This window comes from Ceratotherium simum, chromosome 5 (genome assembly GCF_057802395.1).
Source record: "Ceratotherium simum simum isolate JZ-2026a chromosome 5, ASM5780239v1, whole genome shotgun sequence".
In the NCBI taxonomy this organism is placed as follows: domain Eukaryota; kingdom Metazoa; phylum Chordata; class Mammalia; order Perissodactyla; family Rhinocerotidae; genus Ceratotherium; species Ceratotherium simum.
Window position 1 is genome coordinate 41,498,722 of NC_141904.1, and position 19,872 is coordinate 41,518,593.

The 19,872-nt window shown below is 43.9% G+C and overlaps 1 protein-coding gene across 8 annotated transcripts in view; it reads left to right on the top strand.

Moving 5' to 3' along the window:
• XYLB (xylulokinase) overlaps window positions 1–19,531 on the top strand; it is a 48,614-nt gene extending 29,083 nt beyond the window's left edge. For 5 of the 8 annotated variants that reach the window (XM_087430732.1, XM_087430735.1, XM_087430734.1 and 2 more), the window contains 4 exons: window positions 629–725; window positions 9,969–10,027; window positions 11,503–11,590; window positions 18,652–19,531. In XM_087430732.1, coding sequence (XP_087286858.1) covers window positions 629–725; window positions 9,969–10,027; window positions 11,503–11,590; window positions 18,652–18,854 — 447 coding nt within the window. In that variant the 3' untranslated portion in view covers window positions 18,855–19,531. Of the gene's footprint in view, window positions 1–628; window positions 726–9,968; window positions 10,028–11,502; window positions 11,591–14,041; window positions 14,137–15,303; window positions 15,476–18,651 lie in introns of all 8 variants that reach the window. The other 3 variants (XM_087430733.1, XM_004419515.3, XR_015552197.1) reach the window with 2 other exon arrangements.
• Window positions 19,532–19,872: the final 341 nt, after the last annotated feature.

Genomic DNA, 19,872 nt, shown 5'->3' on the forward strand with positions numbered 1-19,872 from the left:
AGGTGAGTCAGGTGGAGTAGTTCGTGAGGGAGGGAGTGGCAGCATCTATCAGGGGTCTCAGGCTGGTGAAACAGGCAAGGCTAGAGTTGACGCCCATCAGTGTTATCTTGAAGGATGCTCCATGGTTGGGAGTTCTCAGCATAAGCTCCTGGCTCTCACTTAGTGAGTGTCCACGATATAGACCAGGCTCTGTTGTCTGATTCGAACATTATAACAACCCTAAAACACAGGTACTCCTATCACCTCAGTTTTGTTAACAAAGAAAATGAGGCTCAGCAAGATTTAGGTAACTTGTTCAAGGTTGCAGAGCTGAATGGCAGAGGCAGAACTTGAACCCTCAGCAGCCTGAGATTGAGCTCTCTGATGCTCTGACTCCTCAAAGTGATACACACGTGAGGCTGTGAGCATGTGTGTGTGAGTCGTGTGTGTGTGTGTGTGTGTGTGTGTGACAGGCAGTTAGTGGTTCAAGAGCCTTACTATGCATGAGCTCCACTGGAGGCCTGAGTCATGAGTTCCGAATCTGGGCTGTTGTTTAAAAAGACAACACACACAAATACACACACACAGACACATGCATGAATGGACAATGAGAGTTCTTCACTTTGTACCCACTTTCTCCTGGAGACAGGTGTCAGCATTCCCCTGGGATGTGGAGATTCGAGCACTGATCGAAGGACAATTCATGGCCAAGAGGATTCATGCCGAGGGCCTGGGATATCGAGTCAGTAAGTGAGCTGCTGGAGTAGGGGCCCTAACCCTTGAGATGCTTGACACCCTTCTCAACCTTCAGGCCAGGCCTAGCGGGGCACTATCTGTTGAGGCCGTATTATGGGGCCCCATGCAGGAGGGCAGTGGAGCCTGGTCCCTGGTGGTGGGGTGAGAAAGTGACTTAGTGGACAATTATAGATAGGCATAGACCAAGAGCAGGTTGTTTCTGCTTCTCTGCTCTGTCCGCAGTAGCCTGATCTCCTGGCCTAGAACTGTAGGGCTTAGACGTCTTTCCGTAACCCTAACCTCCAACCTGCAGACTGTGTCCCAAGCTCTGGACCCTGAGGACATGGGCAGTGTAGGTGGGAAGGATCTGGTCTGGGGCCATGACTGCACCTTGGCCATGGCCCCATCTACCTTTGTGGCACCGTTCTAGACATTTCAGCATGGACAGGGAAGAATGGGGATGTAGAGCCACTGTCAAGACTGAGAGGTCTGGAACAGAGCGGGCAGAACCAGGGCCGGGGAGGCACTTAAGGGGAGAAGGGGATTTCTAATAACTTGAGCTCTGGGAGGGGCAGCTTTAGGAGGTCAGTGAGTTCCTCTTACAGGTGGCATTGGAGTGATCTGGCGGGTTTGCAGGAAGGTTGGAGTCCAGGTTTCTAAGGTGTATTTGTCCCTCTGGGCAGCAGCTGTTGTTTAGTAGAGAAAGGAGAAAACCCTGAAGCCTCTTTGCTTGAGGGCCTCCTCCTGGACAATCCAGGTTCTATGTAGTATATGTTCCATGTCTTTGAACCAACCAAGTAAAAGGATACTACAAAAATAAGTGTTAGGTAAACCTTTCTGAAAACCTGTTAGGCAGCAGGTGCTGAAGCTGCATGCACAGCTACCCGGCGATCTCACCACTCAGGGAATGCGTAACAGAAAGTGTACACGTGTCCTCTAAAGATGTGCAGGAAAACATTCATCATGGCATTGTGCTTAGTAGCCCCACACTGGGAACAATCCAAGGCCCATTGATAGTAGACAGCATAAATGCGTTGTGGGATATTCACGCAACATGATACTACACAGACATGAAAACGAACCAGCCTCAACCACACACAACAAAATGGGTCAATCTTACAAATGTAACTCTGAGCCAGATGCAAAAGTGCATATGGCAAGATTCCGTGTACGTCAAATTCAAGAACTGACAAAACTGTTTGCTGTTGTTGGGAGTCAGGATAGTTAGCAGTTGCCTTTCAGGAGGGGGCCTGAGAGGACTCTGGGGTGCTGGTGATGTTCTGTTTCCTGGGTTACACAGGTGTGTTTCTTTAGCTTGTGAAAATTTGTCAAGCTGTCAGCTTATGATGTGTATGTACGTTTTTCAGGATGTATGTGTGTTCAATAAAAATTTTAAAATAAATTAAATAATCGTTATAAACATTCCCATTCTTCTCCATCCCACCACTCAAAGTGTAAAAAAAAATTCCCCAAAGGTCTCCAAAGACTTCAGAGTTCCCTGAGAAATGCAGTCGGGTGAGCAGGGCAGGGATGGTGCTGAAGTTGGCCCTGAGTGCCTGGTGCCAAGGGTCCTCCAGCCGCCAGCCCAGCGTGTGGGGAGAGGCAGTGAGAGCAGAGGCCCTCTTGGGCTTGGGCGGGGTCATGTGATTATGTTGTCATTCCCAGCCTCTAAAGCAGTTCTCATGCAAAACAGCATAAAGTTACTTATCCTCTTAGCAAGCAGATAAGTGGAATCAAACCTGTTTTGCCAGCTTGAAGTAAGACTGATGATCATGATAATAATAGCTGCTAACATTTATTGAGCGTCTACTGTGTACCCTGCCTGGTTCCTAAGCACCTCATCCTTATTGACGACAGGGCCTCTGAGGTAGGTACTGGTATTACTCCTGCTTCACAAAGTAGGAAACCGAGACCCAGTGTGTTAAGTCACTTGCTGGAGGCTGGTAGAGCTTCCGAACCAAGCCAGTCCAGCCCCAGACTCTGGATTCTTAACCACTGGGCTACCTCTGCTGTATGTAAGGAGTGATCGCTCTCTCGATGTTTAGACACCATCAGACACATACACCATCAGACACATGCACCAGCTGGGCTGGGCTAGAGCCATGGTTCCTTTCAGCTTGTGTTTCTATGTATATTTTGTTTAGGTTGATTTGTAAAAGCAATAAAACCTTATAATAGCAAGTTTGGAAAATAAAGAAAAGAAAACTACCTGTACTTATAATCCCAGCCCTTCTTCCCAACAGCTAGTACTGTCTGGGAGTTCCAGTCTCCTTTACAAGCTTATTTTTATATAACTGTAGTCCTATTTCCTTTGTACATACAGACCCAAAAGTTCCTCAAGCCTTCTTCGTGGTGCCTTACATCACGCCCAGCTGACTTTCCCTGCAGTTGGGCATGGAGGATGTCTTTGATTTTCCGACATGGAATCACACTAGAACATCCTCCCATGTCCTGGATTGTTTCCTTAGGAGGCTGACATTCCTCCCCCTTTTCCAGTCTAGACACTTTCTTAATGGCCGAGGGTCAAGATGGAGCAGGCTGAGAGGCGGCCACAGGGGCTTAAAACATTTATTTGTTTTTAAATATTCATGTAATAAACAACTACTTTTTTGTTGTAAGAGTCATGCAATCCAGAAATAGACGGATCTAAGCACTGTGAGATTCCAGAGGTCTCCCTCCGCTTTCCGGCCCGGCCCCCAGCCTCTGCGTCACCACTTACACAGTAGCCAGCCATGGGGAGAGTTGGTGGGTAGGGAGGACTAGCTCTGCGTTTGGGGTACCTCCAGGATCCAGTCCACCACACCAGCCCAAACACGGTTGTTACATATTTGACAGTTTTCTCTCTATCCTGACAAAGTTGACTGCCTTTAGGGACTTACTACTTCACCTGTCTTATACTACCTGGGTGAGTCAGCACTTAAGGGCTCATCTCATCCCAGAATTTAATTTATTTAGACTTCATTACACTCACAACTTTTTGATAGCTTTCAATAAAAATATGTTTGTTGATTCAGCATTCTCTCACTGTTAACAGCACAAGTGATGCTCTTTCTTGACCATCTCCATTTTAACTGGAAGTGGAACTCTATGTCTTTTATTAGACTGGGGTTTATTGTTTTTTGTTGTGAAAAATATCATTCATACCATCAAGTATATGCATCATACAGCCAATTGGAAAACATACTAATAAATCAAACACCTGTTTATTGAGCACTCTGGTTAAGGAATAGATCATTGCCAGACCCTTAGAATCATCCCGTGTATCCTCTTCAATTGCAACCCCATCTGATCCTAGAGGTAATTTCTCTCCTGGTTTTTGTATTGTCATTCCCCTGAGGTTCTTTATGGTTTTGCTAGCTATGTTTGCATCCCTAAAATTACCTTGTTTTGTTTACCTGTGTCTGAACTTCATGATATATGGAATTATACTGTATGTGTTCTTATGTGATTTGCTTCTATAACTCAGTGTTATGTTTATGAGTTCATCCATGAGAATTAGTGTGGCTATTAGGTGTTAACTCTCATGGCAGTATGGTATTCCATCACATGATTATACCATGATTTATTTATCCATTCCTCTGTGATATACATTTGGTCTTTCCGGGTCACTATTATGAACAATGCTGCGATGAACAATCTTGTAAATGTCCTTGGCTGATTTTTCTGTATTTCATCTCTTAACCTCTTAACAGGCATTGATAGTAAACCAACAACCTGAGTACAGATTCTATTTCTAGAACTTGTTGTGTTTGGCTAGCATAATGTTTAATTTTTTAAATCAAATACCTTTAGGTAGGGCCTGCTCATTCAGGTGCCACGTCATCACCCTGTATTGTCACACACTAGCCTGGTCCTCTCAGTTACACTGTCCTCCTGGCCCCTGAAGGCATCTCCGTTGTTGGTAGCTGAGCCTAAAGGTTCTACGTCTTTTTCTAGTAATTACTCTTAAAATTTTGACATTAATACTAAAGTGTATAGTTTTTGATCAACATTTAGAATTTATATTCTGTTCGGTAATTATATTCTTCACCAGAAGAACACATCATGTTCCCTCTCTTCTCTCCTTTCTTTACCTCCCATTTTCTGGTTCCACAATATTACTGATTTGTGTGCATTATACATCAGTAATTATTTAAATTATACATTTGGCTGGTTTCTTAGATCACTACTGCTTATTATATCATACATCTAACTTTTTTTGGATTTGTATTTCATCTTTGCCTCAGGACATCCTTGACTCTTTCTTTCCTGTAGAGATGGGGGTGTGTGGAGGAATGGTCTCTGTATGAAAATATATTATTTATTTATTTATTTATTTATTTATTTATTTATTTATTTATTTATTTATTTATTTATTTTGTGAGGAAGATCAGCCCTGAGCTAACATCCATGCCAATCCTCCTCTTTTTGCCGAGGAAGACTGGCCTTGGGCTAACATCTGTGCCCATCTTCCTCTACTTTATATGGGACGCCGCCACAGCATGGCTTGACAAGCGGTGCCTTGGTGCACGCCCGGGATCCAAACCTGGGCCGCCAGCAGCGGAGCACCCGCACTTAACCACTACGCCACCGGGCTGGCCCCTGAAAATATTTTTATTTTGCCTTCACACTTAAATGCTAGTTTTACAGTATATGGACTTCTGAGTTGAAAAATCATGTTATTTCAGAACTTTGAAAATAATGTTCCATTGTTTTCTTTTAGTATTGCCAATGAGAAGCCTGATGCCAGTCAGAATGGTATTTTTTTCTATACAGAATCTTCTAGAATCTTCTCTTTCTCCTTAGAATTCTAAAATTTCTCAATTAATATCTAGGCATAGGCCTTATTCATTCATTGTGCTGAGTGCTCGTTGGCCTCTTTCATCTGGGGAAATTTATTACGTTATTTCTTTGATTGTTTCTTCCCCTCCATTTTCTCTGTTCTAGAATTCATACAGATTTGTGGTTTTCAACAGTGGCAATTTTTCCCCCCAGAGGATATTTGACAATATTTGGAGACATTTTTGGTTGTCATAAGTGGGGAGAGCTATTGGCATCTGGTGGGTAGAGGCCAGGGGTGCTGTTAAACATGCTACAATGCACAGGACAATCCTCCACGACAAAGAATTATCCAACCAAAAATGTCAGTCATATACCGAGGTTGAGAAACCCTGTATTAAACCAGATGTTGGCCCTCTGGTCCTATTTTCACTCTGCTTTATTTCATCATAGAACTTGTCACTATCACAACATATTTTGTTAATTTATCTGTGTGTTTATTGTCTGTCACTCCCCAGCTCGAATACGAGCTGTCTGAGAGCAAGAATCTCAGCTGTCTTGTTAAACCACCTACTGCCAGTGCTTAAGCTACTTCTAGGATATAGCTGGGCTCTCCTTAGTCTTTGTAGAATGAATAAATGTTACATGGAGAGTGATTGCTGTGTCTTCTAACTTAATTCTGTCTCATTGTTTAGGGAATTTCCTGGATTGTATCTTTCACGTTATTAATGAGATTTGCCATGTTTATTCTACTATTTAGCCTTTCTATTTATTTATATATTTTTTTGAAATCGTATATTGTTATTTCTTGTGTCCTGGTTCTTTTTCATAATGGTTTATTCTTGTTTTATTGAACTCTATACATCTGAGGATAAATATTAGAATTACCTCTATATCTGAGGATAAATATTAGAATTTTTTCAAATTTACTCTTTTGTTCCCTGATTTCTTTTTCTTCTAAGCTATTCTGTTTGTTCACATTGATCCTTCTCTTTCACAGTTGGTTTTTCTCAGTTATCTTGGCTGTGAGTTTATAGTACTGAGTGAATAACGGTCTCCAGTATAGACAGCAAGCCTAGCTGTCCTTTTCAGGTGCAAGGTCTCTTCTCCCAGTCGGCCTCCCCCACCTGCCCCAACGGGAGGGCTCCCTGGAGAGGCTACGTAAGTGGATGGGTGACAACAGACAGATGTAACTTGAGGCCTGTGAGCACTGTACAAGCTTTTAAGCTGGAGTCCTCCTACAGAGTCTCTCCAAATACCAAAATCAGGAGGATTTTGTTCTGGTTTGAAGATGAACCCAGCTTATTTCTCTGACGGGTGGAACTACCTTCTATGTCTGTGTCTTTCCGTGTCTGCCATGGCAGTTCAGTGTGACTTCAAGTTCCATTTCTCTCTCGGGACCCTCCAGGCACCCTCCCCAGGTAGTAGCTCACTTTTACTAGGGGGCAGGTCTTTAGCTTGAGGTCAAATGCTGCTGCTGCTCAATGTAAGAGAGTGGAGAGAAGAGGCTGAGAGTCTTGCGATTCTGAAGTCATTAGTTTACTCTCAGCAGTAATGCATGAGGGTTCCCACATCCCCATCAACACTTAGCATCAAGCACCTTTGAATCTTTTGCTAATCCGATGGGTGTAAACTGGTATCTCAATGTTGGTTTAATTTGTATTTCTTTCATTAATAATGAGTTTGACTAGCTCTTTGTAACTTTGATTTTTTCCTCTGTGATTTGGCTATTTATATCCTTTCCCATTTTTCCCATATTGGATTTCCTATCTTTTTCTTACTGATTTGCAGGAGTTTATTGTACACTTCGAATATTAGATCCTTGTCAGTTTTCTGTGTTGTGCATCTTCTGTCATTCATCTGTTAACCTTATTTATAGTGTCAGCAATTGATCAGAATTTTTATTAAATTAAATTCATCAATTTTTCAGCTTCAATTTTATGCTTTCGAGATATTATTTAAGAGGTTTTCCTCTATCCCAGTGTCACAGAAATTTTGTTTTCTGTTTTCTACTGTTAGTGTAACTTCCACATTTAGGACTTTGATTCCTCTTGAGTCCCCCTTTGTGAATGGTGAAAATTGGGATCCAGTTTAATGTTTTTCCACATGGTGACCCAGTTCTGTTTTCCCCCATTACTTGTTGTGCCCTCCTCATCATTATCAAGTTCCTGTATATACATGGGTCTCTCTCTATACCCCCTTTTTCGCTCCATTGGTTTATTGGTCTGTTCTTGGGACAAACTGTCCTGTTATGGCTTTTTAGTCTATGTTAGTTGGCTAGGGCTGCATAACAAAGTACCACAGACTGGGTGGATTGAACAACAGAAATTTATTTTCTCACACTCCTGGAGGCTAAAAGTCTGAGATCAAGGTATCAGCAAGGTTGGTTTCTCCTGAGGCCTCACTCCTTGGCTTGTAGATGCCTATCTTCTCTCTGTGTCCTCACATGGTTTGCTCTCTGTGTGTCCTAATTTACTCTTCTTATGAGGACACCAGCCATATTGGATTAGAGCCCACCCTAATGACCTCATTTTAAATTAATTACCTCTTTAAAGAGGTATCTGTCTTTCTCTCCAAATACAGTCACATTCTGAGGTACTGGGGATTAGAACTTCAACATATGAATTTTTGAGGGACACAATTCAGCCCATAACAGTGTCTTAATATCTAATATAACAATTCACCCCTCCTTACTTTGCTTTTTTTAATATTGTCTTAGCTGTTTATGGGTCTTTATTTTCCCAATATTTTATAATAATTCGTTCAGTTCCTTAAAAAAATCCAGTTGGAATTTTTATTTAGGTTGCATTGAATTTATAAATTAATTTGAAAAAATTGACACTTTTATATGTTCATTCATACCCATCCAAGACTGTCGAATATCTTTTAATTTATTTAGATATTATTTTTTGTACTTTAATAATAGTTTCGATTTTTTCTTTTGAAAAAATTGAATTTTTTGAATTCAAAAACTTTTGAATTCAATTCAAAGACCTTTGAGTTCTTTGCTAAGGTATTTCCTGGCTACATTACCTTTCTGGTTGCCATTGTGAATGGTAATTTGTTTTCTATTATATTTGCTAGTTGATTATTGCTAGAAATGCCATTGATTATTGTAAGTTGATTTTGTATCTGGCAAGCTTATTAAACTTTTAATAGTTTGCCTATTTTTAATTTTTCTGAGTAGATGGCCTATTGTCTGTAAATGATAATAGTTTTATCTTTTCTTTCAATCCTTACACATTTTATTTATTCTTCTTGTCTTATAGCACTGACTAGTATAACTAGTACTATGGAATAGTGTATTGGATAGTAAGAATCTTTATTTTGTTCCTAGTATTATTGTATTGCTGTGTAACAAATTACCTTAAAACTTAGTGGCTTAAAACAACGGTGAACATTTATTATCTTACACAGTTTCTGTGGGTCAAGAATTTGGGATTAGCATAGCTCAGTGGTTCTGACTGAGGTCTCTCTTGAGGTTGAGGGTAATATGTCATCTGAGGGCTTGACTAAGGCTGTAAGATCTGCTTCCAAGGTGGCCAGTTCACATGGCTATTAACAGGAGGCCTCAGTTCCTCACCTTGTAGACCTCTCCACAGGACCACTTGAGTGTCTTCATGACATGGCAGTTAGCTGCCCCCAAAGTGAGTGGTCCAAGATAGAGTGATCTACTACAGAGCAAGATGGAAGCCGCAATCTCTTTTATGACCTAGTCTTGGAAATCACACTCCATCATTTATGCAATATCATACTGGTCTTGAGTTAGCCCAACTGAATGTCAGAGGGAACTACATGAAGGTATGACTATCAGGAAGCAGGGGTCATTTAGAGGCCTTTTTTTTTTTTTTTTTTTTTGGTGAGTAACATTAGCCCTGAGCTAACATCTGATGCCAGCCCTCCTCTTTTTTGTTGCTGAGGAAGATTGGGCCTGGGCTAACATCCGTGCCCATCTTCCTCTACTTTATATGGGATGCCACCGCAGCATGACTTGACGAGCGGTGCGTTGGTGCATGCCCGGGATCTGAACCTGCGAACCCTGGGCCGCCAAAGCAGAGTGTGCACACTTAACCGCTACACCACCGGGCCGGCCCTGAAGGCCATTTTTGGGGTCTGGGAGGCACATCAGTCTTAAAGACAATGCTTCTAAATGTTTCTCTTAAGAATGATGTTTATTGTAAATTTTGGATATATGGCCTTTATCAATTTAAGTAAGTTCCCTTCTGTTCCTGGTTTGTTGAGAGATTTTGTTGTTTAATGGTTTTTAAAAAGTGAAGACGGTAAGAGGTGGGTGGAGCAGCAGCTTCACAAGCAAATTACATGTGACAAGCCTGCATGGACAGAGCCAGCTTTGAATTTCTCCTCCAGTCCTGTGTGATAAGCAAGAGGCATGGGTCCAACACAAGCCCTCCATGGCTGAAGAACTCTGGAAAACAGCCTTTTCTGCCTTGAGGGAATTGTCACAGCTATTGGTTTTTTTTCTTTTTTCCTTGCAGTGCCCAAGACAAAGATTTTGGCCACTGGAGGGGCATCTCACAACAGAGACATCTTACAGGTAAATGCTTGTAGCAGGCCCTGCACTAGGGCCTCCTTTGTGCCTATTACTTCTAAGAGCCAGACACTCAGTGATAAGGACTGCCTCTGTCCCCACTCCTGCAGGGGTGGGGGCCTCACAGCTCATACTCTCCCGGAAGCCAGCTCTGTTGCCTTGCAGCTCACACTGTGAGCAGATTCCCTCTTATACTCAGGTGAAGTCCACTGCCATGTATAACTCCACTCTCTGATACCAGCACTGGCCTCTGGGGTCACACAGAAAGTGCCTGTCCTTCCACATGGCAAACCTTCTGACATCTAATGCTAGTGTTCTTGTCTGCCTCAAGGTTTCTCCCTTCCAATGTAAACATCTCTGATTTTCCCAACCATTCCTCTTGTAATACAGTTGCCAGACTTTGTCACTGTCTTTCTGGTCCTCCGTTATGCTAGAAATCTGTGACCCAAAGTGGAATCAACCTGCATATGTCTGGCAATCAGGCTGTCACATCGTGGGGTGTCAGTGTCTTATTGGGGTACTGAGCATTTGTGGATGTAGCCTGACGCTGCCTTAGCTGTTTGAGTAACTGCATAAGCTGTTGATTTGTAATATACCTGTCTTAGGTAAGATTCTCTAGAAGCAGAGCCTGAAATGGGAATTTTTCTGTAAGTGATTTATTGGAGAGTGCTCCCAGGAGAAAGGGATACAGGTAGGGCAGGGGAAGAAAGAAAAGCAAGGATGTGATTTTGGCTGGAGTTGGCTTCAGCTCCATCCCAAGGGGAGATCTGGAACATGAACTATACCACAGGCTTGGTTCCACATTGGGGTAAGGGAGCCAACTCGCTGGCCTGGGGAGAGGTGAGAATAACCTCCTGTGAGAGGCAGCTTTTATTCAGCCAAGAGCAATTCTTTTGAGGAGGGGCATCTGTGAGCCATTAGCAGCCAATACGCACAGCATCTGGGGGAGGGGTGCACACGCGTCCAGTGAAGGAGATCCGGATGGAGCATCAACGGCATCTAGTACTACAATACCTCTGGTCAACTAAGACTCTCAAGTCTTTTCCTTGTGAGCTCCTCTTAGTACATGTCCTCCATTATAATTTTTGCAAATTATTTTTGGAACCTAAATGGAAAACTTTGTTTTTATCCCTATAAAACATGCCCTTGTTAGTTTGGGTTCGTTTGGGCTTGTTAATATTAGTCTGATACCCAGCCATCTCCACGTTGACCGTTTGCTAAGCATGCTTCCTAAATCTTCCTCCTTGTCTTTGATAAAATGGTTAAAGAGTGCAGGGACAACCTGGAGAGCTGTGGCCCTCCACTAGAGACTTCTCCCAGGTCATCCTGACGCTATGATCACCAGGCTGGCATGGCCAAGTGTACTTCGTTTAAGACGGTAGAGGTGGAATGGAAGGCATCAGAAGACATACGAAGAAGGAGCCTGGAAAATGCATGCCAACATGTCCCTGTTCCCTCTGAGGAAACTCTGTCCCTTCCAGGTGCTTGCAGATGTGTTTGGCGCCCCGGTGTATGTCATAGACACCGCCAACTCAGCCTGCGTGGGCTCTGCATACCGAGCTTTCCATGGTAGGTCGATGGATGGGGGACAGATGTCTCTGAAAGAACTTGGAGCACTGGCTGGACTGAGGAGTGTAAAAGGGGAGATTGGGATGTTCCCATTCTTTAGGGACATTGGAGTTTTGGGGGCATTAGCTTCATTTTTCTCCCTCCCAGCAGGTGAGAACCAACCCAAACCCTCTGTTCCTTCATTCTCTACTTAAAGTGGGAAAAGAGAGGCAGGGTCCTAACTGAATGAGGCCTAGTCAGAGTCAGGCTTAGCACAGGGACATTGAGAAAGGACACAGGGCATGCTTGAGGGCACACAGGCGTACATCTGGACAGCTGGTGGGCAGGAGAGGTGGGAAGTCCAGAGCCATCTTTTCATCAAGAGCAGGAAGTTGACACAAAGGTGAAGGCTTCAGAGCCAAGCAGTCCAGGACCCTGGACAGCTCCGTGGGGGACCATTGCTCTGGTGGAGGCCTCGCTGAAACTCTGGATAATAAAGAAATCTCCCCCATGTAGGCAAGTCCTGGCGGGAGCAGCACGTGCCCACAAGGGCGTTCTTCCTCCCATTTGGTCAGTTTGCCCTGTTGTCTGCCCTTTGAGGCTGCTCCACTGGCTGGCCGTGTACCTCAAGGGCTTTGTCTTTTCCCTCTAGCAGTTCCATTCTTCTCACGTTTACTCTTAACTTTTTAACACACTTATTTAAACTTATATTTTTCTATCACCATTGAGAATTAATCACAGACCATTGCCTTCTCTTAATAATTAACCTCTTACTCATAATTTTATTGCCCTCCCTCTCCATGCCATCCACCTCACCCCACCTCATGCCACCTCCTGCATCAAGATCATTGGGCAGTTTATTTCCAGACTGTTGTGTTTTCAATTAAACTTTACATCATATTGGCTTTTATTTGCACTTACCTATGAGTTTTTCTTTCTTCTTTTTTTTTTTAAGTCCCTGCAGTTTCTTTCTCCTTCTCCGTTTCTATGCTAGTTTTGTTGGAATATACAACCTAAATAAGTTTTTAAGAGATAATTCAGTGGGTGATAATTTTCTGTGGCCTTACATGTCCAGCAAGGGCTTTGTTTCTCCCTCCCAAAGGATGCTACCTTGGCTGGGCAAAGGACTCTAAGTTCAAAATACTTTTCCTCAGAACTTTGGAAACACTATTCCCATAATCTTCCTGCCTTCACTATTGCCCATGAGAAGCCTGGGGTAAGCAGGCAGGAAAGCAACTACCCTTTAAGGACTCCACTGCTCTGCTGCATTGCGTTTTTTTATTTTTCCTTTTCTGTGCCTGTTTAGTTGTCAGCGGTTACCTGGGGGTACTGCCCTGCTCTGCCTTCCAAAACCAAAGCCTGTGCCCAGTCCTAGCACAGCAGTTCCCACCCCAAGACATATCAGCCACTTTATTTGGAGATCTGTTCTCCAGCTGGGTCCAGGGAGGAATCTCACAGGCAGCCAGTGTGTGGATGAGTGGAGAGGGGACCATGTCTTTTGATTAGTCCCTTTGCTGGCCACCCCACCACTCACCCCATCCCTTCATCCCTACAGCTCTGAGCTGGGATACTCCAGCATTTGGTTAGAAAACTGGGCCTCGCCTCTTCATTGGGGCCTCCTTCGCTCTTGGTGGTGTTGCATTTCCCTGTCAATCAGTTGCTAATCCTTAAATTGCCTAGAAATTTCTCACTGTTTCTTGCCCACCTATGGCAACCTTCCCTCTTTTCCAGCCCTGCCACTCATTTGCTTGGTATTTATTGAGTGCGTCCTGTATGCAGGCACTGTGCTAGGCACCAGGGCTCTAGTGGAGACCCAGTCCCTGGCCTCACAGAGCTTCTGGCTCAGCAAGGGAGGGACCTTAAACAAATCTGTGGCCGGAATTGTGAGAAGTGCCCTGAGGAAAGCGGATGGTGCTTCGGAGTGGAGGGTGAGGGAGCCTCCTGAACAAGTGATATTCTTAGCTGCAGCTTATCTGGGGAGAAGAGAATAGGTATGTGAAGGGAGGAAAAGAGAACATTCCACACAGTGGAAAGGCTCTGAGGCAGAAGGAACTGAAAGAGGCCCAGGGTGGCTCAAATGCGGTGAGCCATGGGGAGAATGGAGCACACGAGGGAGGAGAGGCAGGCAGACCCTCCCCTTCTGTTGGACGTCAGGGGTTAGCCGCTGCTCCTATGACAGGCACAGCGAGCAAGACAGACGAGGCTCTGCTGAAGAGAGGCCTGCACTTGAAACTTTTCTTTTCTCTCTCTTTTTTTTTTTTTTAACATTTTACTGAGGCACAATTTATATGACATAAAAATCACCCCATTTTAGGTGTACAAGTCAGTAATTTTTAGTAAATTTACTGAGTTGTTCAGCCATCACCATAATCCAGTTTTAGAACATTTTATCACCCCAGAGATAAAATGCCATTTCCAGCTGATGTCCTCATTTGCAACGTGCACTGGTGTGAGATGAGCCTTCCCTTCTAGGCCTTGCAGCTGAAACAGACGCGCCCTTTTCAGAGGTTGTGAAGTTAGCCCCAAACCCCAGATTAGCTGCTACCCCAACCCCAGGAGCTTCTCAGGTGAGAGACCATCAGAATTTGGTCATAGCATTTGCATTGTGAAAACCAACTAGGTTCTTTTTTCTAAAAGGTAAGTTTTTCTTTGTTACCTACCTTGAAGTTGGTGTGCTCAACTAAAGGGAAAATCCTACTTTTTAAAAAATTGTCAAGGAAACGGGAAAAGAAGCCAGGTTGTCCACTGAGATTCACAGATCCTGCTGGTTTTGCAGCCCTGGGGGTAAGATAGATTGCTGGGCATATCTTCATTGCTCCATGTGCCTCAGGGCGGGCCCTTCCATTTCACCCGGTTACAGAAGCCACTGAAAGACTCTGTCACTTAAGCACAAGACATGCTGGGTTTCTAGCACTCAAATTTGAGGCCTGGATCCAAGACGGCTGTGCAGTCATTCAGGCCAGGAAATCCCTATGAAGTCAGACCTGACTTGTTACAGGTTGGATTTCCTGGAAAGCAGACTCTGAGATGTCGATTAGGATGCAGGAGATTTATTAGGGAGCACTCTTGGGATCTACTTCTGTGGAAGGAAAAAGGAGGAGGCAGCACTGGGCAGAGGAGGAGGTGACCTGCACTGTAATCTCAGCTGAGCCCTCAGCCAATCCTACAGGAAGTTCTGAAGCTGGGATTCCCTTTTGGAGTTTTACCCAGTTGGGGTGAGGAGGCCAGGCCTTTATACCATGAGGTGCCATGTCAATCAGTTATTGCATGTAGGTCACCCCAGGATGGGGTAAGGCAGCTCTCTATAACCGAAGCAATCCCTAAAGGGGGCTGTCTGTCAGCTGAGGGCTGGGAGAATAAGTTCTTCATTTCTGAAGGGCAATCTGGGTGGTATGCCACACATCCACCATGCCACTGTTGCTGTTTGAACAAGGTTCTTGCAGCCCAGGTGCAGGGGCAGCGCAGAGGGCTTTATTACTCATGGTACAGCAGCCAGCGTAAGCTTCATGCTTGCATCAGTTTTCCTTGGCCCTGAAGTGCATGGGGTGATGTGGTGTGGGCCCAGGTAGATACTGTGCACGTACTATGTCTGTGTCACAATTGAGGGACCCCGAGCTTAGGAAACCCCTAACCTTATAAAGGAGCTGCAAGTAAACCTGCCCGACCTTTGCCCCCAAAGGAGACATTATCGTTATTATCCTGGCCAGCAGACAAATTTTCTCTCTGCCCCTCAGGGCAACACTATCTCTGTCTTCCAAGGCTGTTTGCTTTACAAACATCCTTGAAAAGATAGTCTGGAATCAAGGCTGTCACCAGACATATAGAAACACCATGGAGAATTGTCTCCCAGCATATCTTGGAAGCAGAAGCTCATGCTTTCTGGGTGACCAGATAACCCACACACAGGTATGCCCAAGCTTCTATTATTTTCTATTGTGTGTCCTTATGTTTAAGAGGCAACTCAGTGCAACAGAAGGATCCTACATTGCGATGAAGGGCCTTTGGGTTCTGATTCTTATTCTGCCTCTCTCTCATGATGTGACATTCATGTGACCTTGAGCAGCACTCCTCATCTCTGAACCTCTGTTTCTTCATCTGTGAGGTGGGGACAACATCTGTCCTTTTAACCTAATTGTGAGGCTTAAAAAGAATCCTTGACTATAATGGCTTTATTACATAACAGGAAGTCTGAAGGTGGTTGCTGGTGTTGGTTCAGTGGTTCGACAATGTCAGGGCTCTGGGTCATGTTCCCTGAAGTTCTCCAGATCAGTAGTGGACAAGGGGAACATCATGAGAGCCACATATCCCATTTTAAATTTTCTAGTAGTCTCATGTTCTAAAAGAGTAATAATAAATAAATGACTAATTTTAATAATATATTTTATTTAATTCAACATGTCTAAAATAGTGTCATTTCAACATGTAATCAATAAGAAAAATTGCCAGTGTGATATTTTCCTTTTTTTTTTTTTTGTATGAAGCTTTTGAAATCTGGTGTGCATTTTATGCTTATAGCACTAGTCACATTTCAGGTGCTCAAAGGCATGTATGGCTTCTGGCTTCTCTAGTGGAGAGTGTAGCTCTAGATGTGCTCAAAACAATCACAGGATGTCTGCGGCTGCTCCAAACATCATGTCCCCCACAACTGAATTCATAGGAGAGAGTCAGAGTGTGGCATTGGGCAGAGTCTGTCTTCACACATTTCTTGCTTATCAGGGAGAGACATACTGGTCTGTTCCCCAACTCCCCCACAGACTACCACTTGGTCATATGGTCAGCCTGGGCTGTAGGAAACGCTGGGGAGGGTCCTGCTCTTTCATCCTCTCTGGAAGCTGGCCAGCAAGGAAAAAGGTAGTTGGGGAGAGCTTTAGGGCAACTTTAGCTTTAGCTGCATCTGCCTCATTACAGGTAGCAAATACTCTGTGTACCACCACTCTCCCTGGCCTGCCCGTGACCAAAGTCACTCATAGCTTGTGGAACTCTTGACCATGACACCCAAGTGTAACCTCGGAATCCTTCTCAACACCAGCTTACAAGCAGTGACAGTCTGTGATTGCTGGCATCAGTGACCTATTTGAGGACTGGATTGTAAACTCCTTGAGAGCAGGGCAGCGTCCTCTGTTTTCTGTCTATGTCACCTACAGCAGTGCTGTGCTCAAGGGGAAACTCCAAACAGCAAGAGTGTTTTCCCTCTCGGCTCAGCTGAATGTTGCAATTTCCTCCTTGGAGAAAAAATCAAAACCACCTTATGTCCTCTGACAACATTCACAGACAGCCGCTCCAGCTGCACCAAGAGTGGCCCTAGTTGCATAATCAGTTACTGAAGTACTTGGCGTTGGAGCTAATTAAGCCAAATTAAGAAGCAATGGGATTGGCATGAGCTACCAGTGGTGTTTGTGAGTCCCAAGGAAATCCGAGTCCCTCAGTCTTAGGTGTATCTTGTCTGTAAGACAACATGCACTCACCTGAAGTGCACCTACATTTCTTAGGCAAGGCTTACAGAGCCACAGGCAAAAACAGCTTTAAAAAAATAGAATGAAGGGTAAGAATGTGGGGTTGTATTTATTTCTGGTCTTTTTTCCCTTGTTGGTTTTTTAGTTTTGGTTTATTACACAGCACACTGTATATATAATTTTGTAGCCCACTTCTTTTAAAATTCTACATTACAGCATAAGTATTTACATTCTTAAAAATGCGTATACAAATTATTTTTAATGACTGCATAATTTTCTCTCTAGCAAATGAAACATAATTTACTTGAGCATTCAAGAGTAGTTGCTTCCAGTTTTTCAACTATTATAATTAACCCTATGTGGGTAAAGGGTTAACAAAACCTTTTCCTATTCTGCATGAGAATTTGACCTTTGGTTAGCTTTTTAAACCAGGTTTCCTTTGAGACTTAATAAAAATGGAATGTCATAGGCAACATTGCTTATGTAAAAATGTCCTTTAATTGAAAAACTGCATCTGGAGTAGGAAAACCATAAATACCTGATGAGAAGTCGTACTTAGGCCTTCCCTGAGTGCAGTGACTTCTCATGGGCGTGTCTCTTGCCTATGGAGTTGTTACAAGAGATACTCCTGTGGGACATGAAGTTTCAAAGTCAAGGTGGTTCTTGCACCTGTACGATCTGGATTTCATCTCCTTGCACCTGAGCTGTAACCTGGGGGGTAAGGAGGGGAAAAGGCAGGGAAGTGAAGAGACCCTTTCCTGGACACCTGTGCAAACTGCTGTAGGGACCACTACAGTGGTCTCCCATTGAAGAGGAGCACCTGTAGCCACTGTGCCAACAGGTATGTTTCTCCACGATATCCTTTTGAGGGCCAAGGTGTGGCCCTTGGTAGTCTTATGAGTCTGATGTTTAGTGCTGTGTAAGAAGGCCTTTGGGGCCGGCCCGGTGGCATAGTAGTTAAATGTGCGTGCTCCACTTCAGTGCCCCGGGGTTTGCAGGTCCGGATCCCAGGCGCGCACTGACGCACCACTTGTCAAGCCATGCTGTGGCAGCGTCCCATATATAGTAGAGGAAGATGGGCACGGATGTTAGCCCAGGGCCAATCTTCCTCGGCAAAAAAGAGGAGGATTGGCAACAGATGTTAGCTCAGGGCTGATCTTCCTCACAAAAAAAAAAAAAGAAGGGGCCTGGCACCCTACACGTAGGATTATTTCCTTAGGAGAGCTTTGCAGTAGTAGAATAACTGGGTCAAAGGCAATGGGCGTTTCCAAGCCTCTTAATACAGACATAAAGTCAAGTTGATTTCCAAAAGGGTTGCCCACCAACTTTCATCAGCTGTGCAATGAGACAGCCATTTCCAGGTACCTTCACCAGATTTTTTTTTAACTTTGTAGATTAAATAACAAAAATTGGTTTCTTGTCATAATTGGCGTTTAAAAAAATCTTAAACTATAGGTTTGAGAACTACTAGCATTTCCTGTTTCGTGAATTGACACTTCTTTTCTTTTGCCTAGCAAAAAAATTAAGTTGCAAGTAAATGGGATGTAAAATTTTAAAACTGCAAGTTGCAAAAAGATGTAAGAGGCACCTCCCCCTCCCCATTCTAAACTGTTCTTTCCACCCTTCCAGGTCTACGAGGCCCTCCTTCCACAGTACACCAAGTTCGAGCAGAGAATTCTGTCCCAGACCCAGGGGCCTCCGCAGTGAATTCCACAGGCCCAGGCGCCCCAGTTAACCCTGCCTGCCCAGACTCACTGATCCCACTTGAGGACGTAGCCCTGGACAGCAGGGATCTTCTGCCATATTCTGAGTGGCTCTGTCTGCCCACCTGACTCTTTGCAATGTGGGCCCAGGACCAGCTTGAAGCCCGCCTTAGCACATCTTCCTGAACATAAATGGGCTACTTGTGTCCCTTTGCCTGTGTGCCCAGAGCTGGAAAGCATCTCTCTTTTCCTGTCTTTTATCCAAGGAGGCAGGATAACACTGAGTCTGGGATATGTCCAATAAAAATTGTGACTTTTCCCCTTTCAAAGGCAAAAGTAAAGCTAATACAGGGACCTCAATCATCAGAATGAGGGAGAGAAAGCCCTCCCCCTTACGCTGACCCACATTCCTCCCACACATACCCTGACCCCCACTGTCCATCCTCTCTCCCACACCCTGACCCTCTAGCTATGTCTCTCCCACACCCTGAGCAAAATTGCATCTGGTTGAGAACCACGGACCTGGAGACTTGATCAGATGCATATGTGATTATTTTCCTTTTTAAGTAAGACATCTTCATACATGGTGTTGTATTCTTCCATCAGGAGGCAATAATATCTCGTTTTCTCTCTTTTTTTCTGATGTTCATGCCTAGCTCCATTAGTTCACTGGGGATACAATTTTGTTATTATTCTTCATTTATTAGCTGGGATTCTTATATATGAGCAGCATCCCCCATCCAGTTATCCAGTGGTATTGTTTATATAGGAGAGGCAGAATAAATGGATTATTTCTTCTTTATTCACCAGTTTTCAAAATAGTGAGTTGATGTCCAAGAATGCGCTAACAGCAACTAGATTTTTATTTTTAGTATAAATATGATACATTTAATATTTTATGTCGTAATCCATTGCAGTAATTATTCTTATCCTGTCTTCTTTTTGATAGCCATTCTCTCCAACTTTTCTGCTGCTTTCCTCATCTCTAATTCATTCTTTCTTTTTCAGTGAAACTTCTGCTCTGTCTACTCCTTAATTGTTGCTGGGCCCCAAATCTCTGTCCTCATCTCTCTTTCTCTCCCATTCTGTCCTCTCTTGTTGGATGATTTCATCTATTCTTGGGCTTCAGCTACTACTTATATACCAG